Source organism: Nelumbo nucifera, chromosome 1 (assembly GCF_055504915.1).
Source record: "Nelumbo nucifera cultivar China Antique chromosome 1, China Antique-T2T, whole genome shotgun sequence".
NCBI lineage: Eukaryota > Viridiplantae > Streptophyta > Magnoliopsida > Proteales > Nelumbonaceae > Nelumbo > Nelumbo nucifera.
This window is the reverse complement of record NC_142649.1, coordinates 15,320,035-15,344,000: the sequence shown is the minus strand read 5'-3', so window position 1 is coordinate 15,344,000 and position 23,966 is coordinate 15,320,035. Positions and strand designations below refer to the sequence as shown.

General features: G+C 36.1%; 2 protein-coding genes across 3 annotated transcripts; one reads left to right on the top strand and one right to left on the bottom strand.

Moving 5' to 3' along the window:
- The first annotated feature begins 10,829 nt into the window (after positions 1 to 10,829).
- Positions 10,830 to 14,039, top strand: LOC104611557 (trihelix transcription factor GT-3b-like). Its single transcript, XM_010278655.3, has 2 exons — positions 10,830 to 11,317; positions 11,748 to 14,039. The coding sequence occupies exons 1-2, from the start codon at positions 10,991 to 10,993 to the stop codon at positions 12,330 to 12,332; spliced, it is 912 nt and encodes a 303-aa protein (XP_010276957.1). The 5' UTR covers positions 10,830 to 10,990; the 3' UTR covers positions 12,333 to 14,039.
- Positions 14,040 to 18,275: 4,236 nt separating this feature from the next.
- On the bottom strand, positions 18,276 to 23,881 carry LOC104611556 (uncharacterized). 2 transcript variants are annotated; one of them, XM_010278654.3, is made up of 3 exons: positions 21,168 to 21,186; positions 20,684 to 20,784; positions 18,276 to 20,589 (listed from the first exon to the last, which is right to left on the bottom strand). In XM_010278654.3, exon 3 carries the CDS (start codon positions 20,560 to 20,562, stop codon positions 18,721 to 18,723), a length of 1,842 nt encoding a protein of 613 aa, XP_010276956.1. In that variant the 5' UTR covers positions 20,563 to 20,589; positions 20,684 to 20,784; positions 21,168 to 21,186; the 3' UTR covers positions 18,276 to 18,720. The 2 variants fall into 2 exon arrangements, with proteins under 2 accessions (XP_010276956.1, XP_088752401.1); XM_088896275.1 differs by having other exon boundaries at positions 18,276 to 20,784; positions 21,168 to 23,881.
- Positions 23,882 to 23,966: the final 85 nt, after the last annotated feature.

Sequence of the window (23,966 nt, the reverse complement as noted above, 5' to 3'; positions counted from 1 at the left end):
AGACCATCATAGTCTAGTTGAATTCTCCCTCTCTCTTTCTCTCTCTCTATCCCCCCTCTCTTCTAAAGAGGCAAATACAAGACAAATCAAGAATGGTGCCAGAGAAATCTGAGATGGCAATATAGTAAGCATGTGTCATCTTCTACTTATAACTATATTTGGTGAAGGCAGGGTAGTCAATGGTTGTTGTAACAAGATGAATACAAGAGGAATTAAGTGGGCATGAATTGAATGGCACCCACCTTTGGCATGCTAACTACCAACTTAACAAGGTGACATATTCAACATTGCTCACAAGACCAAGACCACTTTTAGTTAGCCGTGATGGTTTGGGTACACCAAAACCATGTATAGAAAGGGCAAGTGCAGGTGTGCAGGTGAAGTACAATCTAGGGAATATTATTGAGGGAGACGGATTAAGAAATGACAAAGCCATTGATTTAATACTTTCAGGAGGCAATGGTTAATAATGAAGATGATAATCTAAAGTATTAAGGTTGTAGGCCTTGATCATGGCAGTTGCTATGGACTATGGAGAAGGGTGATGGTGATCGGATCGCCCACGTTCCTGTTAGATACCATCTCAGACAGAGGGATGCTGAGGTTGGTAGACAAATCTATAAGATAGACTAAGTTAGAGTATTCGGGGCATGGATTCAGGTTGGACACTTTGGTGTTCAAGTTAGTTGAGGCTTACCTTGTAAAGGAATCGATGGGCAATTATATAGGCTTCGGGGCCCAGGCGAGGTGCCTGAGAAATCCAAGGCGATAAGTCTTACCGGTCCACCATCCCTAGGGTGTGTTCTACTAGTGCTGGTTGTGATCCTTATCTGGTTCCTCGCGAAGCGAGCAGAACCAAGGATCACCTTCGCCTAGTGGGTGACATGCCGCCGTTCGTTTTGGAACAGATAGGCATGCCCCCTGAATAAGGACAGCCTATCGCATAGGTCATCCAGTAGCCCGGTCCATAGTTGGCTACTTAAGTCATTGGCTACTCAGGTCGGGGGAATGTAGGTCGTCACTTGAGGTCGTGGGCCTGTTTAGCCAAGGTGAGGTGCTCTGCCCTATTGAGGAGCGACGAGCCAATCTCCTACTGGTCGAGGTCCTTGGACTGGTCGGCTTTGCCCAATCTGGTAAGAAACGAGCAGTCTACACGTGGCACCGCAGTGTCATAAAATGATTCAAGCTTATCACATGGCATTTTGCAGTTGGTGGGCTAAATCACCCCTCCCCTAAATACTTTTATGCGAGAATGACTGTTCAGCCCAGGGTCAGAATTCATAGGCCTAAAGTACAGTTGGGATAGGTATCAACTCGGAATTGATGTCAATTCAAAGGCAGGTATAAATGCATAGAATGTGGATTTTTGACCTTTTTGAATATTTAGAAATTTGCAGTGGAATTGAGAAATCTGCATTAACACTGTCCGTACTTCTCCCTATTTATATTCTGAAACTGCGAGATGTATTAATTATTTCAGTTTATTATAAAATCAAATCAAGATTCTTATCGGATGCTCTAATAATTTATGTTTCAGGTTAAAATGTTTATTCTAGACTTTACAAATATTGTTACTTTGTTTTATGATACAAATCAGTGGAATTGAATAAGAAAGCTTAATTATGTTTACGTATTTCTCAGGTTGTGTTTTGCAGCATTGCTGTTTCTACTAAAATGTTTTAAGTTGAAACAAACATATACCTTAAAAATGCATGGGAAGCCTGTTTGTAGAAACATCAAATGGGGTAAAGCTGCAGTATTGACTCTCTAATGTGATGTGACACTCTCACCAATTTATATCGATTAACCAAAAAATTATGGGTAGAAACAAAAATGGTACCAAGCATAACCTTATTCATTAATTTTTTGGATTAGTTAAATACTTAATACGTATTTGTAGCTTTGCATAAACAAAAATTTGTACAAACCGGATCATTGACTCAATTGTGTAACAAGGCCGCCATAGTTGTGATTTTGCATAGAGTTGCTTAAGTACTAGACCATCCCTTTTGATCAGAAGTGCTAAAATACCCTCGCTCCCGTGGGTAATATATGAAAAAAAATGGAGTAACTCTAATAATGGCCCAAAAGATACTACAGAAAAGGGGAATGATTAAAGCATATCCTGAGATTTCTTGATTTCTCCTTTCCTTCTCTCTTCATTCTCTCTCTCTCTTTTTCTTTTAACTTTTTCTTCTACTTTTTTTTTATTACTAGAGAATGACCCTATATTAAATATGGGGTAACTAAATGTATGTATACTTTAGTTTTTTTTAAGGCAAAATATCATATTTTCATTCAATTATGAAACTTGTATGAATATAGAGTAGTGGTCATAGTACTAAGCAAGAAAGTACAAAAACATTATATGAAAATAGAGAAGTAACAATATCAAACAAGAATACAAGTCTTTAAATAGAACAAAATATTCACAGTGGATAAAGGAGAAAATGAAGAAACTTCTACAACAGACAAAAGGTGAGGCAAAATCACCAACACAATAGATAAATGAGAGCATCTCCAACCACCGAAAGAGAGGGATAAATACAGTAGCAATTTGTCATAACTTTAACCATCCGGAACCATAACCACCAAAACTTTAACGAATTAGACATAACTACAACTTTAAAAGTCTAGAACCATAACCACCGAAACTGTTATCGCTGAAAGTGGAACCAACTATAACTTTAATCACTCGAAACTATTATCGTCAGAAGTGGAATCAACTAGAACTTTAACCACCCGAAACTAAAACTGCCGGAACTATTGTCACCAAGTCTGGAACTATTATCGTTGGAAGTGGAACCAACTGGAATGTTAACCACCCGAAATTGTAATCACCAGATTTGTTATCATCGGAACTGGATCGACCCGGAACTATAAGTGAAACCAACTAAATAGTTTGAAGTTTACTGTTTAGTTATCAAATATTAAATTAAAAAAAAAACTAATATGGGTCTTGCGTTTTTGTAATTGGCAATTTATTCTGACCTATTTTATTTGAAACCCACTATTAATTTATGTTTTTTTTAATTTGATTTAAGATATTAATGAGATCTTATTCGTAAACAAAAACCCACTTTATTTGGTATTTACTATTTATTTAATAAATCCATTTTAAGTTATTTATTTTTAAAAAGTTAAATTAGATTGCTTCTTAAAGGTTAAATCAAGTTTGTAATTAACAAAGTATTTTCTTTTTGAAAAAAAAATCATTTAAAAACAAACGTGGGTTTATGATAATCTTTTAATGAGTCCCACCATTTGTATTTAATAGACTATGGATAAACATGTGTTAAGCTAATAAATAACTATCTATTGAGAATGTTTAGGAGTGAAACTACCCACTTTTTCAATCATATTTCTTGAATTAATAGGATGGCACGTGTTTGAATGGTGGTAGTGGGTTGTGGGTTTTAGCAACTTCTCAAAAAATGTCACATGTCTAGATTTCTAGAAAAATGAGAAGGCCACATGTCTGAATGGTAGTAGGGTTGTGGGCTTTAACAACAACTTCTTAGAAAATGCCACGTGTTTAGATTTCTAGAAAAATGAGAAATCCACGTGTCTGTATGGTGGGGGGTTGTAGATAGGGGTGTCAATTGGATTGGATTTGGTGTAATCCGATCCAGTCCAATGTGAGTCCATTCTAAATGGACTAGGTCTAATCCAATCCAATGAATGTTTTGGACCAATTTGGATCGGTCCAATTCAATGTCTAAACCATCCAATCTGTTCAAATTCATTTTAATTTAGATTGTTTTCAACCCAAACCCGGTCCAATGACACATATATTCTTATCTTATATCAATAGACTAGATACTGATCACTTAATCCAACCCAATCCAATATAATTTGTTATGGACGGACCAGGTCCAACCAATATGTCTTGTTGGTTCATCCAATTCGTCCAAATTGATTTTGGACTAGACGGGGTCCAATCCAAAACCGGTCTATTGACACCCTTAGCTATAGCCTGAAGACCTTTCTTTAATATATATATATATATATATATATATATAAGATTGACCTGTGCAGCTATTGAGCTCGGATCTATTACCTACAAAAACACTACCCACAAGAAATTGTTGCACATCTAGAACGAGCTCGGATCTGATACCTACTACTTGTTCCCACATCTCTACCCACAACATAACAGTTGCGCATTGAGAATATCTCCCTTTTCATTCATAGGGAGATGTTCCCAATACACAACGGCATTGTTCGATGGGTATAGATGTGGGAACAAGTTGTGGGTAGCAGATCTGAAGGCATCTAGAGCCAAGGTTCAAAATATTGATATGTTTTTATGTACCGGTAGAGGTGTTTCGATACATAGATACATATAGAAACATATTATTTTTTTAGTTTTTTTTTTCAAAATTTGGTTTTGTGGAATTAAATACATGTACTTTTATTAAAAAAGAATGGGCCCCAAGACATCTAAAAACAGACATATCGTATCGGAATTTGGAACCTTATTTGAAACATCTCCACAAGACACTGAGATGTTCACAATGTATAGTTGTAATGTCTGAGGGTGGTAGATCGAGAGTATGCAGATACCATATGTTTGGTCATGTCAATAAAAACAAATAAACAAAATTTAAAATTACTATTTTTCCATCACCATGTTCTAATTCACTTCTTCTTGAAACATTATTCAATTACTGCTTGTACTCTTAAGCTCTCATTTATTGAAATAAAATAAAGATGCATAGATATAGTTAATTGGCTATAAATTGAATAAAGAAAGGCAAATGCTAGTATGTAAAAGACACCGTAGACTTTATACTATGATAATGAATTGTAACCACACAACTCCCCTTCCCATGTATTAGAATATGCGTCACTTTGACCCTGGGTCTCACTTTTTTTATCTCAGCTTTCATGAATGAGCTTTTCCTATACCCCATGATTCTCACAAGCTAGTATAATCCTTAAAAAAATCCAAAATACTGGAAACAATGAAAATTGTCAGAACAATTTTCTATGTTCATTCCCATATCATATGATTTTAATGTATTAGTTTTTTTACTTTCAGTTTGGAAGGAGTACAAATGTAAATTTGTAGAGAGCAAAACCTTATATTTTGTATGTAATTGTTCTGTACATATTTGTATTTAAATGGGTTTGACAAAACCATCAACGAGATATTAAATTATGATGTTATTAATTGGATTTTGTTTGTACGTATGTCCCTACTATGGTTTATCAATCACAATTTTATTTTCTAATTAAAAAAACAAACACAATCATATTTAATTACTTATGCCCATATCCATGTTAATACTTTAATGTCCATTGCATCTCATGTCTCCACATTTTTAAATATCTCTAAGGCAACTAAGATATTCAGAGTGAATCACATCAATGAAGAGTTTGTCACACAAACTTTCCTCTTACGCTATGTGTTGTTTGATAGAAAAATAATTAAGAGAAAAACATAAAGATGAGGGAAGGTTCTTAGAGCTAGCGCAATTTAATTTTCACTTGTATAAATGCACAAGAGTGAAAATAGGTTGAGTGTAAATTCTGATTTGATTGTCTTATTTGTTAGTGAAAAGGAAAATAGGAACTAAAATGAAGTGGTCCCCATTTTATTTGAAAGAGAATAGAAATGGGAGAAGGGTTACTTGTTTGGGAGTAGTGCTATAGGAAGAAAGATAGTGTGACCCCCCCCCCCCCCCCCCCCACTTAATAATATGAGAAAAATGAAAATTTTACATCAAGTAGAATGCAAATAATAATTATAAATAAATAGATGCAAAACTGAACCAGGTGCAAATTAAAATTTATATCTGATTCAGATTTACACCGCAAACAAACCCAATCTTGGAATTTTACTGAAATTTTTTGAGAACTATCCCTCAATTTTCTTTTTCTCCTTTATTTTTTTTTTTTTTACCATATCAAACACACCATTAAAGTAACATTGGAGGAGAAGACACCTACATATATAGGTCCATATGTTTGATAATTGATAAGGTACAAAAAATGCCAATGCCATTAATTGAGTCCCATCACAATAGAGGACATGTCCGTCTTTCCTAGAAACCCACTTGTGAAGGTACTTTTGTCAATATATATATATATGGAATGATGAATCCTCCATGGATAATGACCATTAAATTTTACAATGGGAGTGACACTCAACATTCTTTACTATGGAATGCTGTTAAAGCACTCAACATCATGAGTGCTTTAACACTCTACATATAATTAATTTTCTAGAGAACTGCACCTCAACATAGTTATTCATCAAAGCATTCTTTACTACAAGAAAAAAAGCAATAAATTACTTGATATGTTAAGTATTTTTATCTATTTTCTTCTTTAGAAACCGTGACTTCTTTCTTCTAAATAATTTAATTCATTTCAAAATTTTCAATACTATTGATATTTAGCGTCTGTTTTGTATCGATATCGTTGCTCCAGAAAACGGCGATATATTAGTGCTATATCAGAAAAAATAGTGCTCTAGGAAATGCCTATTTATTTGGAACCATTTTTTCATAAAAACAGTGTTCTAAGCCATGTCTTGGAAATTAAGAAGACATGGCTTAAAGCAACATCAAATTTGACGTTTCCTGGAGTTGCAGCTCGTTGTTGCCAACATGAGCATGATGAGGTGGCAGTGACAGAGACATAATGTGGCACTGGATAATAAGTACCAGTGCTGAAAACATTTCCTAGAGCATTGGTACCAAACAGAAAATGTTGTTATTGCTCCAGGAAACGTTCTACCTGGCAGCAATGTTTTCAAACAAAAAAAAAAGACATTGTTTTTTTTTAAAAATGGTGCTTTCAACCACACATCAGCAGCACCATTTCGTATCTGCAGCATTGATGCCAAACATATACTTAATAAGCATGTAAAAGAAAAGCTTACTTTGGCTCAATTTGAAAAGAGTACAAATACAAATTTATAGAATACAAAATCTTGTATTTTATATGTATTTGTGCTATACATATTTGTATTTATACTCTTTCCAAACTGAACCTTTATTTTTTCTTACCAATTTTCTCTCCAACAAAGTTGTTTTTTGGTTGTTGTAGACTTGTAGTCATTATAAATAGCTCTTTTTAGTTCTATTTTTTTTTTCTGCTGAATTTCCAGTTGATTTTAGTATATTCCCTTAGTTTCTTGTGGTACATTATAACAGATTAAATCTATTTTAGTGCTACTAATTTCTATATAATTGTTTAATCATGATTTCCCCCTTTGTAAGAGGAAATCATAATGGGATAATCCTGTCAAACACAATATGTTAAAATCAATGGTGCCTAACACTTTGATCTTTTTCATCAAAGGACTTCCCCCACCCACCTAGAGTTTGTCACATTGTGATTAAATGGAGCTAATCTTTTTTTTTTCTTTTCAAGAATCTATAGAATATTTTATTTTCCAAATAAAAAAAAAGGCTCGAAGCCATGTCAGAATTTTTCTAGTCCATTTCACAGCACCCCTAAAAAAAGTTAAGTGATCTGTTCCAAGTTCGATAAGCTTTGGATGATGATGACGATAACGATGATGATGATGATTTTTTATTATTTTTTTTGCTAGATATGATGATGATTTTATCCTCTATATAAGTGGCAAATTCCCAAAACCCAGATCTCTGGTTGGCTACCAACAGAAAAAGATTAAGCACCAAGCAATCTCGCTGGTTTAGAAAGTCGATCTGCACTATTGTCTCACCCCCCCCCCCCCCCCCCTTGTTTGCAGATCTGGACATGATCTTAGATATATAAAGGATGGTTGATGCGTTTACTTTTGTATGTGCAAAGCTGACCATAGTTTTAGATATATAAAGGATGGTTGAAAATGACAGTAATTATTTTCTTCTTTAGCTCTCTTTTGAACTTTTTCTAATATTTTTTTGAGTCTTCTTATATTATAAAATTAATCAGAAAAGGATGTTAAATAATTAAGGTGGTGTGGTATCATTTTGGTCCTATTTACAGTAAGATATAGTGTTATGCTATGTTGGACAGTCTTTGTCCACAAAATAGCATGAACGGGAATGGGCCACACCCCAATTTATCGTCTACAGTATTTTTTCGTGGATGATCCACACTATGGTGTGGACAGTTTATGGGAAGGTTTCAGTGTAATTTATATGCGTTACATTTGTCAAATTACTCTAATTTTATTTAATCTTTTAATAATTCTTAAATTTTTAATTTTTAATATTTTATCAATAAAATAATAATTTTTAATGTTAATTCTAGCACAAGTTCGATAGTTCTCCTTCTCAATTCTTTTTTTCATTATTTAAATATTAATATTTTTATCAATAAAATATTATTTTTTTAATATTTAAAATAATATTTTTTAATTATTTAAAAAATGCAATTGATGTCTACATATTTATGCCTTTTTTTTCAATTTATTTACCATATAAAATGCAAAAATTAGACATTTATGATTGGTGTGGTGTGGAGTAGTCCCTGCCACAGGGTAAGGTGTAGACCAGTCCACACCCACCAATTTCTCATCCACACTACAGAACACCCCATAAATTTATAATTTTGTCTCGTAAGAATATATATTTGCAAACCACCATATCCCCAGTTAAGTGTGATCAGTCCGGGTCTAATAATTAACCTAGGAAAGTAAAAGCATGTGTTAGAAGATTCAAGAAACACTTTATTGAGAAAAACATAAATAGCTTTTAATTTTCTGAGATATGAGGGTGTTACCATTCTCTTCTTTTCTCTATCCTCCTTTCAAACCAAAGGAGGGAGGGATCAACATTCTCTACCATACAGCTATACTCCCTCCCTCTCTCTCTCTCTCTCTCTCTCTTACGCACACAGCCAATTTTCTCTTTCCTCTTTGAAGTCATCCATCTATAGGCAAGGTTTAAAATTTCCATATACTTGTATGTATTGATAGGTGTGTATCGAAACTTTGAAACACACAAATATTTTTTTAGTTTATTTTTAAAATTTAGTTTTTAGGGAGTTAAAAACATGTTTTTTTATTGAAAAAGAGTAAAGTCTCAAAACACCTAAAAACTTGCGTATTAAAACTCAAAAGATACGATACAATACGCCTGTATCAAAATTTTGAACCTTCCCTATAAGGAATTATAGCGACCTGATCCCTCATCAAAGGGTACGTAATGCAGCTCCTTCACAGTCCAGCCACTTTCTCATCTTCTCTAACCTATGTCCCCTAGGCCTTTCGAAGCATACTGACCTCCATGAAGCTTACGCATCTAATGTTACTGGAACATGACTCTCTAGTTAACTCTAGCAGTCTAGCTATGACTCTTTAATAAACTCCATTGTGGAGCTTGCCATGTTAAAAAAAAAAAAAAAAACTAAGCTAAATAGGCTAAAAATAAAATATATAGAAAAAGTAGTCTTCATAACATCAACAAAACCATTTTTTGCATTTATTCAGAGCTTTTTTGTTTTTTAAGTCGGAAATGTCGGATGGACAGATTTTTGTGAAGATATATATTTAGAAAATGGAGTGCCTTGGATCTATGGAAATAGGAACCACCCATTGGTTTGGGTCTTTCATAAATTGCCACCTGCCCCATGCTTCAAGAATTGGGGTCGGGTCCACCATCAAATGGGTTTCAATAGCATTTCCAAAATTCAATGTATTTGGATGTGTAAATGCCAAGCCCTTGCATGTAAAAAGACACAAACACCCTTAATATGGACGCATGAGAAAGTATGCTAATGAAAGTAAATTACGTGGGATAGTTATGATGTTTAGTGCATGTAAATCTTTAGTTAGGCTATGTTTGGTTCAAAAGAAAAGGTAGGAAAAGGAAAAGAAGGGAAACATATACAAACACAGCCTTAGATCTTAGATCTTAGTTCTTGATACAAGTGTATCAAAGATGTTCAATTCCAAGCTTGACTTTGAAATCCGAGCTGGTTAAACTGCATTTGGATATCAAAGATAGCCAAACCCAAATTGAAATTGGATATTAAAGTTCAGTTTGGAAGGAGTATAAATATAAATATGTAGAATGCAAATTCTTATAAAATACAAGGTTTTACACTCTATATATTTATATTTGTACTCCTTCCAAACTGAGCCTGAATAATATTATGATGCATAAAGCAACACAATTGACATTTTTAACATTGTTATAGCCGTGTAATAGTAACTATATCTTATGAGCGTGAACAAATGAAAAGAAAGTAAACCATGTGACATCGGTTAAAATCTTAATTTAATTGATTTAATGTATAACAAATATTTAGAAATACATCATAGTTGGATTCGTAATTTAAAATCGAAATGATCAAAATATCATATCTTCATTAAAGGATCATAAGTTGATGTCTCTTTAGAAGTTTTTTTTTTATTTATTTTATTAATAATATAATATTTAAATCATTTTCAGTTCATTTTATTAATATAATATTTCGAACATTTTTCCTAGTTTCATTTATTAATGATATATCGGCATGTAATATTCTGATCAAATCAAAATCCGATGGACGAAATTCGATTTGAACCCGTATGTTAATAGAATTGGATTCTTCTCTGGTAATCAAATCAAAATCCGAATCCGACCTGTTAATTATGGGCCCCAGGCCTATATACGGGTCCTGGGCCTAGGTCAAATATAGACAAAGCTGTGGGTTTTAACCTTTTAACATAAAAATAAAAAAAAAAGCCGGAAATAACTGAATCTTAGTCTATCGACTCCCAAGCCTATCAAGCATGCAGGGGTATTTTAGGTATATCATAAAATATCTCATTTTTCGGACAGAACACTGGCATTATTGTAATTTATGAGCAAAATCATCGGCAATTTAATAACACAATCCCTATAACCGTGGATTGTCAAGCAAGCGAGCGAAAGGTTTCGATATTATCTTGTCCGATAGAGAGAGAAACCGAACAGAGAGAGAGAGAGAGGGCTGGAACAGTGGAAGGAGAGGAAGAACCGAAGGAGCGGAAGATTTCGATTCCCTTTGAAAGTTGAAACCCTAACCCTAGGAGGTGAATATGTTGATGGGAGGTGGAGATAACGAAACCCTAAGTCGGATGACCATGATGTCAGCCATGCCACTGCAACTGAACCCGGCGACGATATCCGGGGAGATTCCGACGTCGAGCGTCTCGGCCAAGAAGGACGACAGGATTCCCCAATGGGGCCATCAAGAAACCAGAGACTTCATCGCGATTCGTGCTGAGTTGGAGAGGGACTTCACCGTCGCGAAGCGAAATAAGACCCTTTGGGAGATTGTTGCCGCGAAAATGAAGGAGAGAGGCTACAGGAGGAGTCCGGATCAGTGCAAATGCAAGTGGAAGAACCTTGTTAATCGTTATAAGGTCTGTATTTCGAGATAGATTTCATTCTAAAACTCAAAAAGACAAGAAGGAACAGTTCTTAGATGTCTTCTAATTGGCTCTAAGGAACAGTTCTTAGATTTCATCCTTCCTTTGTCTGATAAAATCTCGAATTCTATCACTTCTTTCTTGAACCTAACAAGACAGAAGTAGATGAAACCTGATGCAATCGATTCATACAACAAAACTATAGCTTTCAAATCTTCTGGGCTTCACATTTGAAATTTGATTGAATGGTTTCTGCCAGTGGGAAAGGTTTACACGAGGGAGTTGAGATTCCTTCTCAGCAAATTTCGAGGCTAAAACGACCAGATTTTTATTTATTTGTCTCGTAAATTTTCTATCTTGTCCAAATATCCAACCCCAATTATTTGATTTGATGTTTAAGTTTTTTTTATTCATTAACAAACAGGGGAAAGAAACATCGGATCCAGAGAATGGGCGACAATGCCCCTTTTTCGAGGAGCTGCACGCGGTGTTCACAGAACGAGCAAAGAACATGCAGCGCTTACTCCTGGAATCAGAGGCTAGCGCTGCCGGGCAAGCGAAGAAGAAGGTGAAGAGGCCGAGTGGTGATCGATCCTCCGAAGACTTATCGGACGACGACAACGAGGATGACGACGATAGTGAAGAGGAGCGCCTCCCGAAGAGCACCCGGAAGAGAAAAGCCGAGAAGCGGGCATTGGATAAATCGTCGTCAAGGACGGGCATTAATAGCAGTAGCATACAAGAAATGCTCCAGGAGTTCTTTGTGCAGCAGCAGAGGATGGAGATGCAATGGAGAGAGATGATGGAGAGGAGGGCGCAGGAGAGGCAGATGTTTGAGCGGGAATGGCGGCAGTCCATGGAGAAGCTGGAGAGGGAGAGGATGCTTTTGGAGCAGGCGTGGAAGGAGAGGGAGGAGCAGAGGAGGATGAGGGAAGAGAGCCGAGCTGAGAAGCGGGATGCCCTGTTGACATCTCTGTTAAACAAACTCCTCCAGGAAGATCACCTCTGAATTTCTGGTAGAGGGTATGAGTATTAAGTTTATTCTGAATGCCATTATTATCCTAAATATATGCATTCCCCAAGTTCTAAGTTCTAACCGAAAGAAGATAACTTAAGCTTGGTCTTCTTCTGCACAGAGACTGTAAAGAAGAGAGAAAGAGCATAGGAAAAGGAAATTGTATACAGCAAAAGATAGAGTTGTAACTGGGTTTGTATACAAGATGAAAAAGAAAATAAGGATGTTTTTGCTAAATTTGATTTGGACTATTGGACTGCCTTTTTTTGTTTTTGGGTGGTGGGGGATGTTTATTGGTTTATTTGTTAGTTTGTTTATTTGTACAAGGAAGCGTTTGGCCGTTTGTGATGGTTCAAGAACAGTTAATAGTGGGAATTATGATCACCTGCCCTGAATGGCTGAATTATTATAAGGAACCAATTGAGATTTAAGGACAAAAATTGGGTCCACTGGGTTGAGATTCATTGATGATCATCTAACTATCTAAGTTGAAATTGAGTTTACCCCTCCCCCCCCCAAAAAAAATAGGGATTTTCACTTTTCAAAGTATGGGACTGTTTGCATCAGTCAGAGGTGCAAAATTGGTGCACTGTTTGCATCAGGTGGGTGTTCTTGGTAAATTAAGCAGATTCATCCAAAAGTCAAAACAACTGAAGAGCAGACGGTTGTTTGGATTTTAGATATGCAAGTTGCAATACGGTGGAGTTATTAAATTGAGAAATTTGTTTCTTTGACTAAAATAGAAGCTTCTGTTCATTCAATTAAACAAAGCCTTACAGCGTTAACCCAAGTTCTGTGGTCTCGCAGGCTTACAGTACATGAATTTCAACCGACTGACAGAAGTTTCTATTTTCAAATATGTTGAAAATTTCTTTGACCAGACAATTCGGTTCACCATTTATGTTAAACCAAAAAACATGAACCGGTGATGAAATGATACACCACAATTAAAATAAATAGAGCATGTAACATTTTGGTTGAAATTTTGATTTAATATAATATTGCAAATATTCAAAATACACCGTTGTTTTGGACTCAAAGATCCAGGCTCTTCTAGATTCCAGTTGACCAACAAAAAATATCAGAAAATTCTTAAAACTACTCGATTATGATTGTTCATGTTACGGTCCTTAGGGATAACCTGGCCCTCGATTAGTCAGATGCTTTTGATACGAAGTTATAACCAGAATCTAACCTCGGTTCAATGTGCTGTGCAAACGAGAGTCGCCAATTACCAAATACCCAATCCCTGGCACTACGATCCATCAAAAGTTCTCTAATTAATCAAGCAACCATGGAAGGCAACGTGTTTTCTAAGTTGCAGGAACAATTATGTATTGTCTGATACAACACTTTCCGTGGACCAAAGCCCAACAATGAATACATAGGGCATAGCTCACGTGGTGCAACACAAACCACATTCAGTTTAATTTTGTGATGCAACAGAAACAAGATGACAACACTTTTACCTTTATATTCGCACAAATATTAAAAGCACAAAACCTACAAAGTCCATCACAAGAAAGCCTCCATGGTCCATATCTTGTCTAAAGTTTCCCACCAAACCCTGTGGAAGCTCTGCTGCCATGCTGGACTTACTGTATTTCCATTACATTCCAGAGCCGGAACTTTGGTTCCAAAGATATTTACTTCTCTGAAAAAAGAAACAAATAAAAAAAGAAAAAAAGAAAAAAGAAAAAAGGTAGTACTATAGTAAGCAACCAGCAATCTTTTCCTGCCCAGATAAACAAACGCAGAAGAAATGCAGTGGCTTTTATTCAGACAATGATAGTTAAAGGTACATTCCAAGTTCTGAATAAACACGAGCCTGCACTCTGCAGGTTTGATTCATGATATGTAAATCAGCCCGAATCAGTGGGAGGCTTTTCCTTTGGATGTTTGGAGGCATAGTGATCACCAAGCTGGTTCTGATTTGCTAGCTGCACCTGAAAAAAAAAAATGCATGTTCTCTTGATTTAATGCGGTACCAAGAAAATAAAATAGTTGTACAAACGCTATTGCTTGAACATCTTATAATTTTGTCTGCTCAAGTAAAAGTTCCGTATCCATACGGACACATTAAGGACAAAAGGGGTAGCTTTTCTGTATGTCGCAGTGACTTTCCCATTGGCTTTTTGGCTCATGTTTGGTTCTGAATCCCTCCATATAGAAGGATATGTTTCCTTCAAAATCTGCTAGGAGATGATTCCTCGAGGCTGTATTTGGATTGGGTGGAAACAAAAAAAGGTAGGAGAGAGAGACTACAATTTAGAGATATTATTCTTTAAAGTCTGACCACAAACCATTGATCTTATGCCTGGGAATCCCTGGCTCCACCATGTCTAACCTACAGCCAGCCTTAATTGTCCGACCACAAACCCTTGCTTAGTTCTTCTACATCTCAGAATTCTATGAAGATGCTTTTTGAGGAGAAACAGTACAGTCCATTTGTATCACACCAATCTCTAAGAAAAATGTTGGTGACAATAATAGGATTTGAGTCCAATTAGGCTAGTGGTACCACAAGAAAAAAATGAAGATCATGAAACTCAAGAATTAAGAAAGTCCAATTAGGTTAGGATTTGTATCACCTATAGTTGTCAAGGTGAAACCTAGGTGACAGGACACAAATTGTGGCTTGCCTCACCCAAGCACCCAGAGGTTTTATGTAAGGTATAATGTATATTTTTTATATTTTTATTTTCTAGCAACTTCACAATATTATAATAGAACCTACACCATCTTCTTTTTTATATTTTTCTTAATTTTTTTAAGCTTTTATTCATTTTCTTGGATTGAAATAGGGTCTCCACGGTCCTCCACCCCCTTCTCATTCTTCTATTTTAATTTTTCCCCTTCGTTTTCTAAGACCAGAAACAGGCTTCCTGTTATTTAATTGGTAAATCTGTAATTGTTTTTATCCTGCAATTGCTCTATATTCTATTAAATTATTTTATTACAATCTTGTTTTGGGGATATTGACATAATAGATTTAAAATGCCATTGTCCGTTAGATATTATAGTTTTCTATGTTTCGGCATGAAATTTATTATTATCTAGTAAAGATCATTGCCTTTTTTCAATATACATGGCCTATCATACTATGTAACTGAGGAATTAACATGGGATCTAGAATGTTTTTTCATCAAAATCCATCAACTAAGTGGACACCTAGTTGACTGGCCTCTCCCCTATTACCTAGCATCGCATTGGCACCTTGAAAACTATGCTACCAAAAAAATTGAAGATCTTGACCACAAGAACTAAGAAAACTATAGGTTCTATTATATCTCCTTGTTTTGGATAAGTCTACTCTCTACTTTATCTCCATTTCAAGAAGCATGTTGAAAAGACAACTTTGAAAGGAGTTGACAGCAAAAATAAACTATGATGTACAAAGCATGAAATAATTGATATAAACCATTCTTAGGTGTACTGAGAACAAAATCAGCTAAAAACTAAATTAAGGTAGCATCCATGAAATTAAATATCATAACTATTAAGAAAAAAATATAAACTTCCAAGTCTAAATTAAATAATGAATATTTGATAATATTAAAACCATTGGGAAAATTCAGGAATCATGTATGTTAGGAAAATAAATATCAAAGCCATCTGAGAAGAAATCCTTCGGAGAGAGAAAATAAATGACATGTGGAACCATTTCAGTTATTGTCCATATCTTTTTAATGTAGATTTTGATACATGAGAATGGATTAGAGACCAAATTTTTAATTTCCTTCAGTCACCTTCACTCATTAACTATTTTCACTGATGTCTCATAAGACTAGTATCGAGAATATCTTGTTAATTCAGGGTCCCGAACTTGAAAACATAATTATTATTAAATGCTGGTCACCCCAAAGAAAGAAACCTAATTTTTAACTGACTAGTGACTCATTACCATGCTATCAATACTCACAATCTTGCAGATATTGTGGTTATCAGGAGATGCTACCACTCTTCCTACATCTGCACTTTCTGAGGGATGCAAAATTCTGACTTTTCCATATAGGATAGAACTCAAGTTAGCTGATAGCTCTAATCCCAATTATTAGGGATCAGCTGTATCCAGTCCTGCCATTATGCACTATAAAGACCATGATTTCTGTCAAATTTTAAGTCTTTAAACCATTTTTGTACCACTCGGGATCACATTTTTATTTGGTTTTCTCATTACTCTTTTAGAGCCCTCTACTTGAACCAATTCACTCCTCACTAGTGTGGTCATTTGTCATCTATGTACAATACATGACTAAACCATTTAAATCAAATTTCCCCCAATCTTATCACTAATCGGAGCCACTCCCAAGTCCTGTCTAGTGTGTGCTCATTTCTGGCTCTGTACTTTCTAATCTTGCCTTGCCACTTATCCATCTCAACATCCTCATCTCAGCTGCTCATTTTTTAACCATGTTATTTCACTTTAACACATAAAATAGAAACAATAAATTATTCCTGAAAAAACAACCTTTTGCACATACTTTTTAAGATGCCTTAATCATCAACTATGCCAGCACTCTTAACTAAAAGATCTTCCTCCACTTCAACACCAAGAACAAATCACCCAACAATTCCTTTGGAAGTCATATGCAGTAACCATTGAGTCCAAGTCATCCTAGAAATATACAGGCTGATGATAAGCACTTGGTAAATGTGGTATGCCTTCTGCAGGATGTTTCCAAAGAGGTAAAGACCAACTAAATCGTAGCACTGCCATTTGTCCCCAGGTTGCTCATCATAAGGCTGCTAATAGGCCATTTTCCAATATCATATATTTGGATTTTTAACATTAATCCTATGTGTATTTTATTTTTTTAATTTTATCTCATGAAATGGCACCATGCTTTGCCAAATCCAGAAACAGTTTTCTGGGGCTACATGGATCTTCTCAAGAAAGTTAATTGGCTTACAAGGAACATGTCAGTCAGTTTTCGGTGGGTTAGCAGATATGCAAATGCTATGGATGATTCTTTGGCTAAACAAAGGGTTTCAAGGGTTGAATTGTTTTGGACTACCTTATAATTGTATTCTGTATGGTTATGTTCAAATCTCTAAGGGGAGGTAACATCTCATGGCTCCTCTTAGGATGAATGTACACTTTCTTCTCTTATTAATAAAATCATCATTCATTCATCAAAAAGAAATGGCACCATGCTCAATAAGACAAGTGCCCTGTTGACTCCCTAATGGGGTAAATAAGGAAAAAGTAATTTGTTTTTTTTTCCTCTTCTTCTCATGCCCATAATGAGGAAAGAGAGAAGATAACAATGAGGAAAAGGAGGAAAAAGAAGTTGGTATTCTAGAAAGAAAATAAAATACTAGTTAAAACACAGGCTCCCATCTTACATGACAAGAAACACCTGGGCTTGGGTAAGATGGATGAGTTCAGCTTCTGAAGTGCAACTATCTTATTTATAACATGATTTTTTTTTTTTGATCAATAACTTCGAAAGAATTTCATTAATTAGAAAACTTTAGGATACAACAAGAAGTTGTGAAAGAAATCAGCTTAGTAGCTGACCCAGGACAGAATTACAAATGTGCCCAAAACTTTATAACATGAAAAATGTATAAGCCTTGTGCTCTTTTGTCATTTCAAATATGCCTCAATATGTGAAACTTACACATTTTGTGCATTGCTTCACCCATGAAACTAAATGTGCATATACTCTAAAGCCTTTTAAAACACTGGTTAGCTCAATAATGACTAATAAGACTGATGACATGGACCAAGAGCTGAATCCTTGATATAGTCTCACAATCAGTTCTAACATGAGCCACCATATTTCATACACCAGTTAGGTCAAAATACCTACTCAGTGCTTCTTTCCTAACAATCACCATGTTATCTCTCTAAGGACATTACAACACAATTTCTTGCTAGATCAATAAATATCATATGAAAACTTCTCATAATTGGTCTCCATGACATAAAGCAAAATCAGAATTTCTCAATTTTATTATACTTCAAGATTCTTATGTGATTAATATATATTTGTAGTCATTTCCCATGCTTTCATATATATGGTGTCATTTGACAAATCTCTCTCCTTTCTGCAGACACAAATTCTAATTGTGTTGCCATCCTTATTATGCTATAAGTTCTTCCATCTGGGATTTCATTACAATTGAAACAATAAAGCATCAAGCAAAACAAGGCAAAACTCCTAATCAATGGTCCAAATGAAACCACTTGACATTGATTAAAGCCAGTAAAAACTTTCTTAAACAAAATCATCCAACTGAACTTCCAAGTCAAGTCAATTCAATCTCATGTCCTTAAAAAGCGTTGGATTAAACAAATCACGATCCACACAAACCATCTATATCTGAAACTAGTCATATACCATCTTTAGACCAAAAAAAGAACCCTCTTAATTCAACCAATCTCCTCCATAATAACTTGAAGAGTCTGCAAATGATTGTGTATGACCTCAATCTGAGGGTGAGATCGGCCATTATACATAAAATAAGACAGTTTTCCCTTTATCTCAATCCAACTACAAGCAGGTTCTTTTTTGGCCCCATGATGCTTCATTATTGCTCTAATGCTTGCCGCATTCTCCCACATCCCTTTCTCAGCATATATATTTGAAAGAAGTATGTACATCCCTTCATTTAAAGATCGGTTGCTGAAAATTTCTTTTGAAACTAGTTCACCTAGCTCTAGATTTCCTTGGATTCTACATGCACCGAGTAGGGTTTCCCAAGCATGTGTTGGGAGACCTACATGTATTTGTTTGATGAAGTTATAAGCTTCATTTAGCAACCCTGATCGTCCAAAGAGATTAACCATACAAGCATAATGTGCTGGCTCTGGAATCAAATTCCAATCCTCCATAGATCTGAAGTACTTCCAACCTTCATCAACTAGCCCTCTATGAGCACATGCAGTCAAGATGCCTAAAAAAGTAACATTGTCTGGTCCTGATCCAGCTTGAATCATAGAAGAGAAGAGTGCAAGGGCTTCAGTGCCAGATCCATGGTAAGCTAAGGCGACAATCATGGCATTCCAAACCACTGTGTCTCGTTTTATAATACTCTCAAACACCAATTTAGCATCATCAATAAATCCACATTTGGAATACATAGTGATTAATGAGCTTGTGATCATTGTATCATCTTCATAACCATTTTTTATCACCGAAAGGTGGATAGCTCTTCCCCAACTAATTATAGCAAGAGTACCACAAACGGAAACCACAGTGGTGAATGTCCCTTGAACAGGCTTAAGCCCATCTTTCATCATCCTGCAATACAAAATCAAAGCTTCCCCACTTTGATATCCAGCAATTATTGTATTCCATGATGTTTCATCTCTACACGGCATATTCTCAAAGAAATTCCATGCTCTGTCCATGTCATTTTGTTGCACATAGCCCTGTAAAATTGAATTCCATGAAACAATGCTTCGCTTTGGCATCTGCATGAACAATTGTAGAGCATTGTCCAACATTCCTTTATGAACATAACCACAAATCATTGAGTTCCATGCAACCGTATCCCGATAAGGCATTTCTTCAAATAACTTACACGCATCTTCAATCTTTCCATTATCCAAATAGCCCTGAATAATTGCTGTCCAAGCTGCTACATCCTTCTCAAGCATCTTATCAAACAAGTGCTTAGCACTCTCTATCTTCCCAACTCGTGAGTAACAAGTTATCATGGTGGTCCAGGAAGCAACATCTCTTTGAGGCATTTTGTTGAATAGTAGGCATGCCTCTTCAAGATATCCATTTTCAACATAACCGGATAACAATGCATTATAAATGGAAGTAGTCTTTACAGGAACTTGATTGAACAACTTCTGGGCTTCACTTACAAGACCGTAGTTTAAGTACCCATCAATCATAGTTGCCCACGAAACAGAATTCCTAATTGGCATGCCATCAAAGAGTTCCTCTGCCTTGTCAATTCTTCCATTGCTTATGTAGCCAGCAAGCATAGAGTTCCAAGAAACTACATTCCTTTCCGGCATTCTATCAAATAAATCACGAGCTTGTTCCAACTTTCCACACTTCGCATATCCTGTCAACAATGCAGTCCATGATACAACATTTCTAAAAGGCATGGTATCAAAGATCTCATGTGCTTCACTGATCTTCTGATTTTGAACATACCCAGATATCATACAGTTCCATGTTACCAGATTCTTCATGGGCATTTCATTGAATAACCGGCAAGCTGCCTCAACGTCCCCCTGCCTAAAGCAATTCATAATATTTGAGTTCCACCGATATACATCCTGATGAAGCACAGATCTATTTCCATGAGAACTAATAAACCGAATCAATAATTTCTTCTCCACCAAAGGCAAAAATGGGGCGCAAAGCCCGAACCTGTATTCCAGATATTGAAATCGAGTAAACATGTTTTATCACTTTCTCTTCCCCTCTGGTCTGACATCCACTTCAGCACCAGACCATCTATGCTCACCAACCTATATTGTAAGATTCATAATTACAAATAGACCAAACCAATCCTTCTAAACTAAAGACTCCTAGAAACAACAATTCAGTAGAATATGCAGAACATTACGTTGGTCCAGGAAAAAAATACAACAGTTTCATGAATAAAAATGATCAATCAAGAAAAGGAAACCAGAAAAAAAGAATCAAATTTGAAAAGCATTTTTAAGTGAAACTAACATTTTTATTGATTTTCTCCCTAAAAAAATTATTCCTCTTGTTGATCTGGATGAGTTTATGAGCTATATCTATCAATCAAGGAGAGAAAGATCGGAAAATAAATCAGATGAAAGGACAAAAGAAGCAGAGAGACGATTATCGAATTCTAGGGTTTTGACTGTTCTTCGAAGGGTACCTTGCAGATAGGGCAGCTAGCCTTTAGAGCTACAGCTCTCGCTTCAAGCTGAGACCCCTTTGGTTTCTGATTTCTCTCAGCATTCCGTCTCTGCGCTTCGATCTTCTGCTTCCCCCTCGTCATCTCCGCAGCTGACTCTCTCCCACGTTCCCTCTACAAAGGAAGAATGGAACCCAGCTAAGATCGGTCACTCCATTTATTCCTACAATATTACTTAGCGTGTTCTCATCGTTATCGGTGGGCCGTGGGCCGTTCGCCCGTTTACTATGCAGAGGCCTTCTTCGGACGGCCTGCCACTGCCACCATTTTCAGCCACATGACGAGTAAGAGAAGGTCCACATAAAACCTGTTTGGACTTTGGATGGACCAGATATCTGGGCTCAGCACTTGACGTAGGCACCGAAGGCCAGCCTGTATGGGCTGGGCTTACGCTACAGATCTTTATCCATGGGCCGGGTCTGGTCTATTTTTGGGATCAGTTACCACATGGCTAAAGTTGTGCGGCTTTTTTTGTAAGCATGAAACCAGATAGAGTTCTGTAGCTCGGCGTACAACAAACACCTTTTGGTAAATTACAAAGACACCCATAGTATAGGGTGATTCTGTCATTCCACCAATCGAGTGTCTTAGGTTGTTTAGGACCGATGCTGTTTTTTTGATAGGTGTTTTCTCAGAAAACAATGCTGCATAAGTATGCTGTTTTCTCGGGTTTTCTATTTGGTGCTATCTGTTACTGCCACATAGGTATTTTCAATGTCATATCAGTACACTATTCTTAGCAACAGCGGAAAAAAGGGAAAACACCAAAAAGGACGTTTTCTCAAACCACACCTTTAGGCTCCGTTTGGTTTGTGTTAGCAACAGCGGAAAAAAGGGAAAACACCAAAAAGGACGTTTTCTCAAACCACACCTTTAGGCTCCATTTGGTTTGTGGGATGGGATGAGAAAAATGGAATATTCCAAAAATATTCTCTTTTCTCATATTTGTTTTGAGAGAAAGAGGGGGATAGGATGAGAAAAAGGTGGGATGCCAGATCCCAAAATCGTGGATTTGGGGTTGCACCAAAATAGTACAACCCCGATGGAAAAACTCGAGAAAATCTATCTCCTTCCTCACTCCCACATGCCTCGTCCATTCGACTGGAACTCGGTACTCTTCTTCGTCTTCCTCCTCCCATGCCTCATCCTCTGTCTGGTTTCGCTGGGCACCGGTTTCACAGGCCGCCACTGCCAAGAGTTGCAGCAGCAGCAGTCAGGAAATAAAGAATGTGGCAGCTGAGTTGTTGCTGCCAGTAATTGAAGGAATAAGGCTGCCACTGCTAAGAGCTGCAGCAGTAGTGAAAAGGGAGGAAGAAATAGAGACGGTGAATGTGGCAGGAAGTCGGATGAGGGAGGAGAAATAGAAAATAAAAGAAAGAATGGAGGGAGAGAGGGAGAGGGAGAGAATGAGAAATCGCCGCTGCTTCTCCTCTGGTTCGAACAGCGAGGAGAATGAACAGTAGATTGAGTTCCAATACTTCGGTCCTTCGGTCCCTTTTACACTTTCCCATCCCATCCCATCCCAATAAAACCAAACAATGTAAAATTAAATTTTTATACTTTCTCATTCCACCCAAATCTTCCCACAAACTAAACGGAGCCTTACTGATTTCTAAAGCATAGTCTGAGAAAAATGACTAACCAAATAAAGGACATTTTCTCAGAATTTGAATTTCTGATACAGTACTGATATGGCATCGTTTTCTGAGTAAACGGAATCATTCTCAAACACCTACTCAGAAGCTCAACCCCAATAAAACAAAGCCTCTGCTCCTTCCATCTTGAATTCCTACCCTATCCATCTTTACTTGTATGGACTATTCTTGCAACAAGATTATATACTCAAATGAAAACAGACATGAAAATAAAAGAAAGTATTCAAATTTCTTGAGATACAAATTTGAAAAAGGTGAGGTACTATAGATGAGGTTTGTAACAGAAAAAACTAGACAATTCTACATTCCCCCATTGTAAAGGAAAACTTATCTGTTTGTTATTTTCCTTGTAAGTATCTGAAATAATTTGCAACATATGGTTTTTCATCCGAATTGATGCTACATTGTGATAATAGAATTAAAATGTTAGTAAATGAAATTAAGAAGTTACAGTGTCGTCACTACTTCCTTAGATCCTTGGTAATTCGTGTGATTAATATGGTCTTAGTATTACTGAGGCTCCTTCCCTTTCTCGTAAATTATTTACACATTTATCATATTCTTTTACTTTCTAGGTAAATAATATAATGGCCATTTTATCCATAAAAATCTATTATTAAAATGGACATTTTTGTCCCATCTAAGTGTTGGCAAATTTCCCTCAAGTGAAAAAGTTTTTTATCCACTTAAAAGATGGGCATTATTTACCTGGGCAAGTATATACAGTAAAATAAATTTTTCCTGATCCCCACATAAATCTGAAAATAGAACATAAATTTCTTGGTCAATGGGAACCAAAATCTCATTGATGAACTTTCCCCCTCTCAAAATCCAAAAAACAAACAGACCTTTGGTAGAAAAATTCAAACTCAATTACATTGATAAAACAAATTATCTTCTAATAAAACTGTGGAGAATTTGTTGTGATTAAATTCGATGGGAGTAAAGTGTAAAACCATTTCTCAACTTATGCATTGTTGGAAGATCAGCTTCATTCAGCGCAAAGCCCATTCGAAAAGCCTTTTACAGCCTTGCATTGGGAATATCTCCGTACTTATGTACTTTATTTCATGGGGAGATATTCCCAATGCAAAGCCATAAAGGC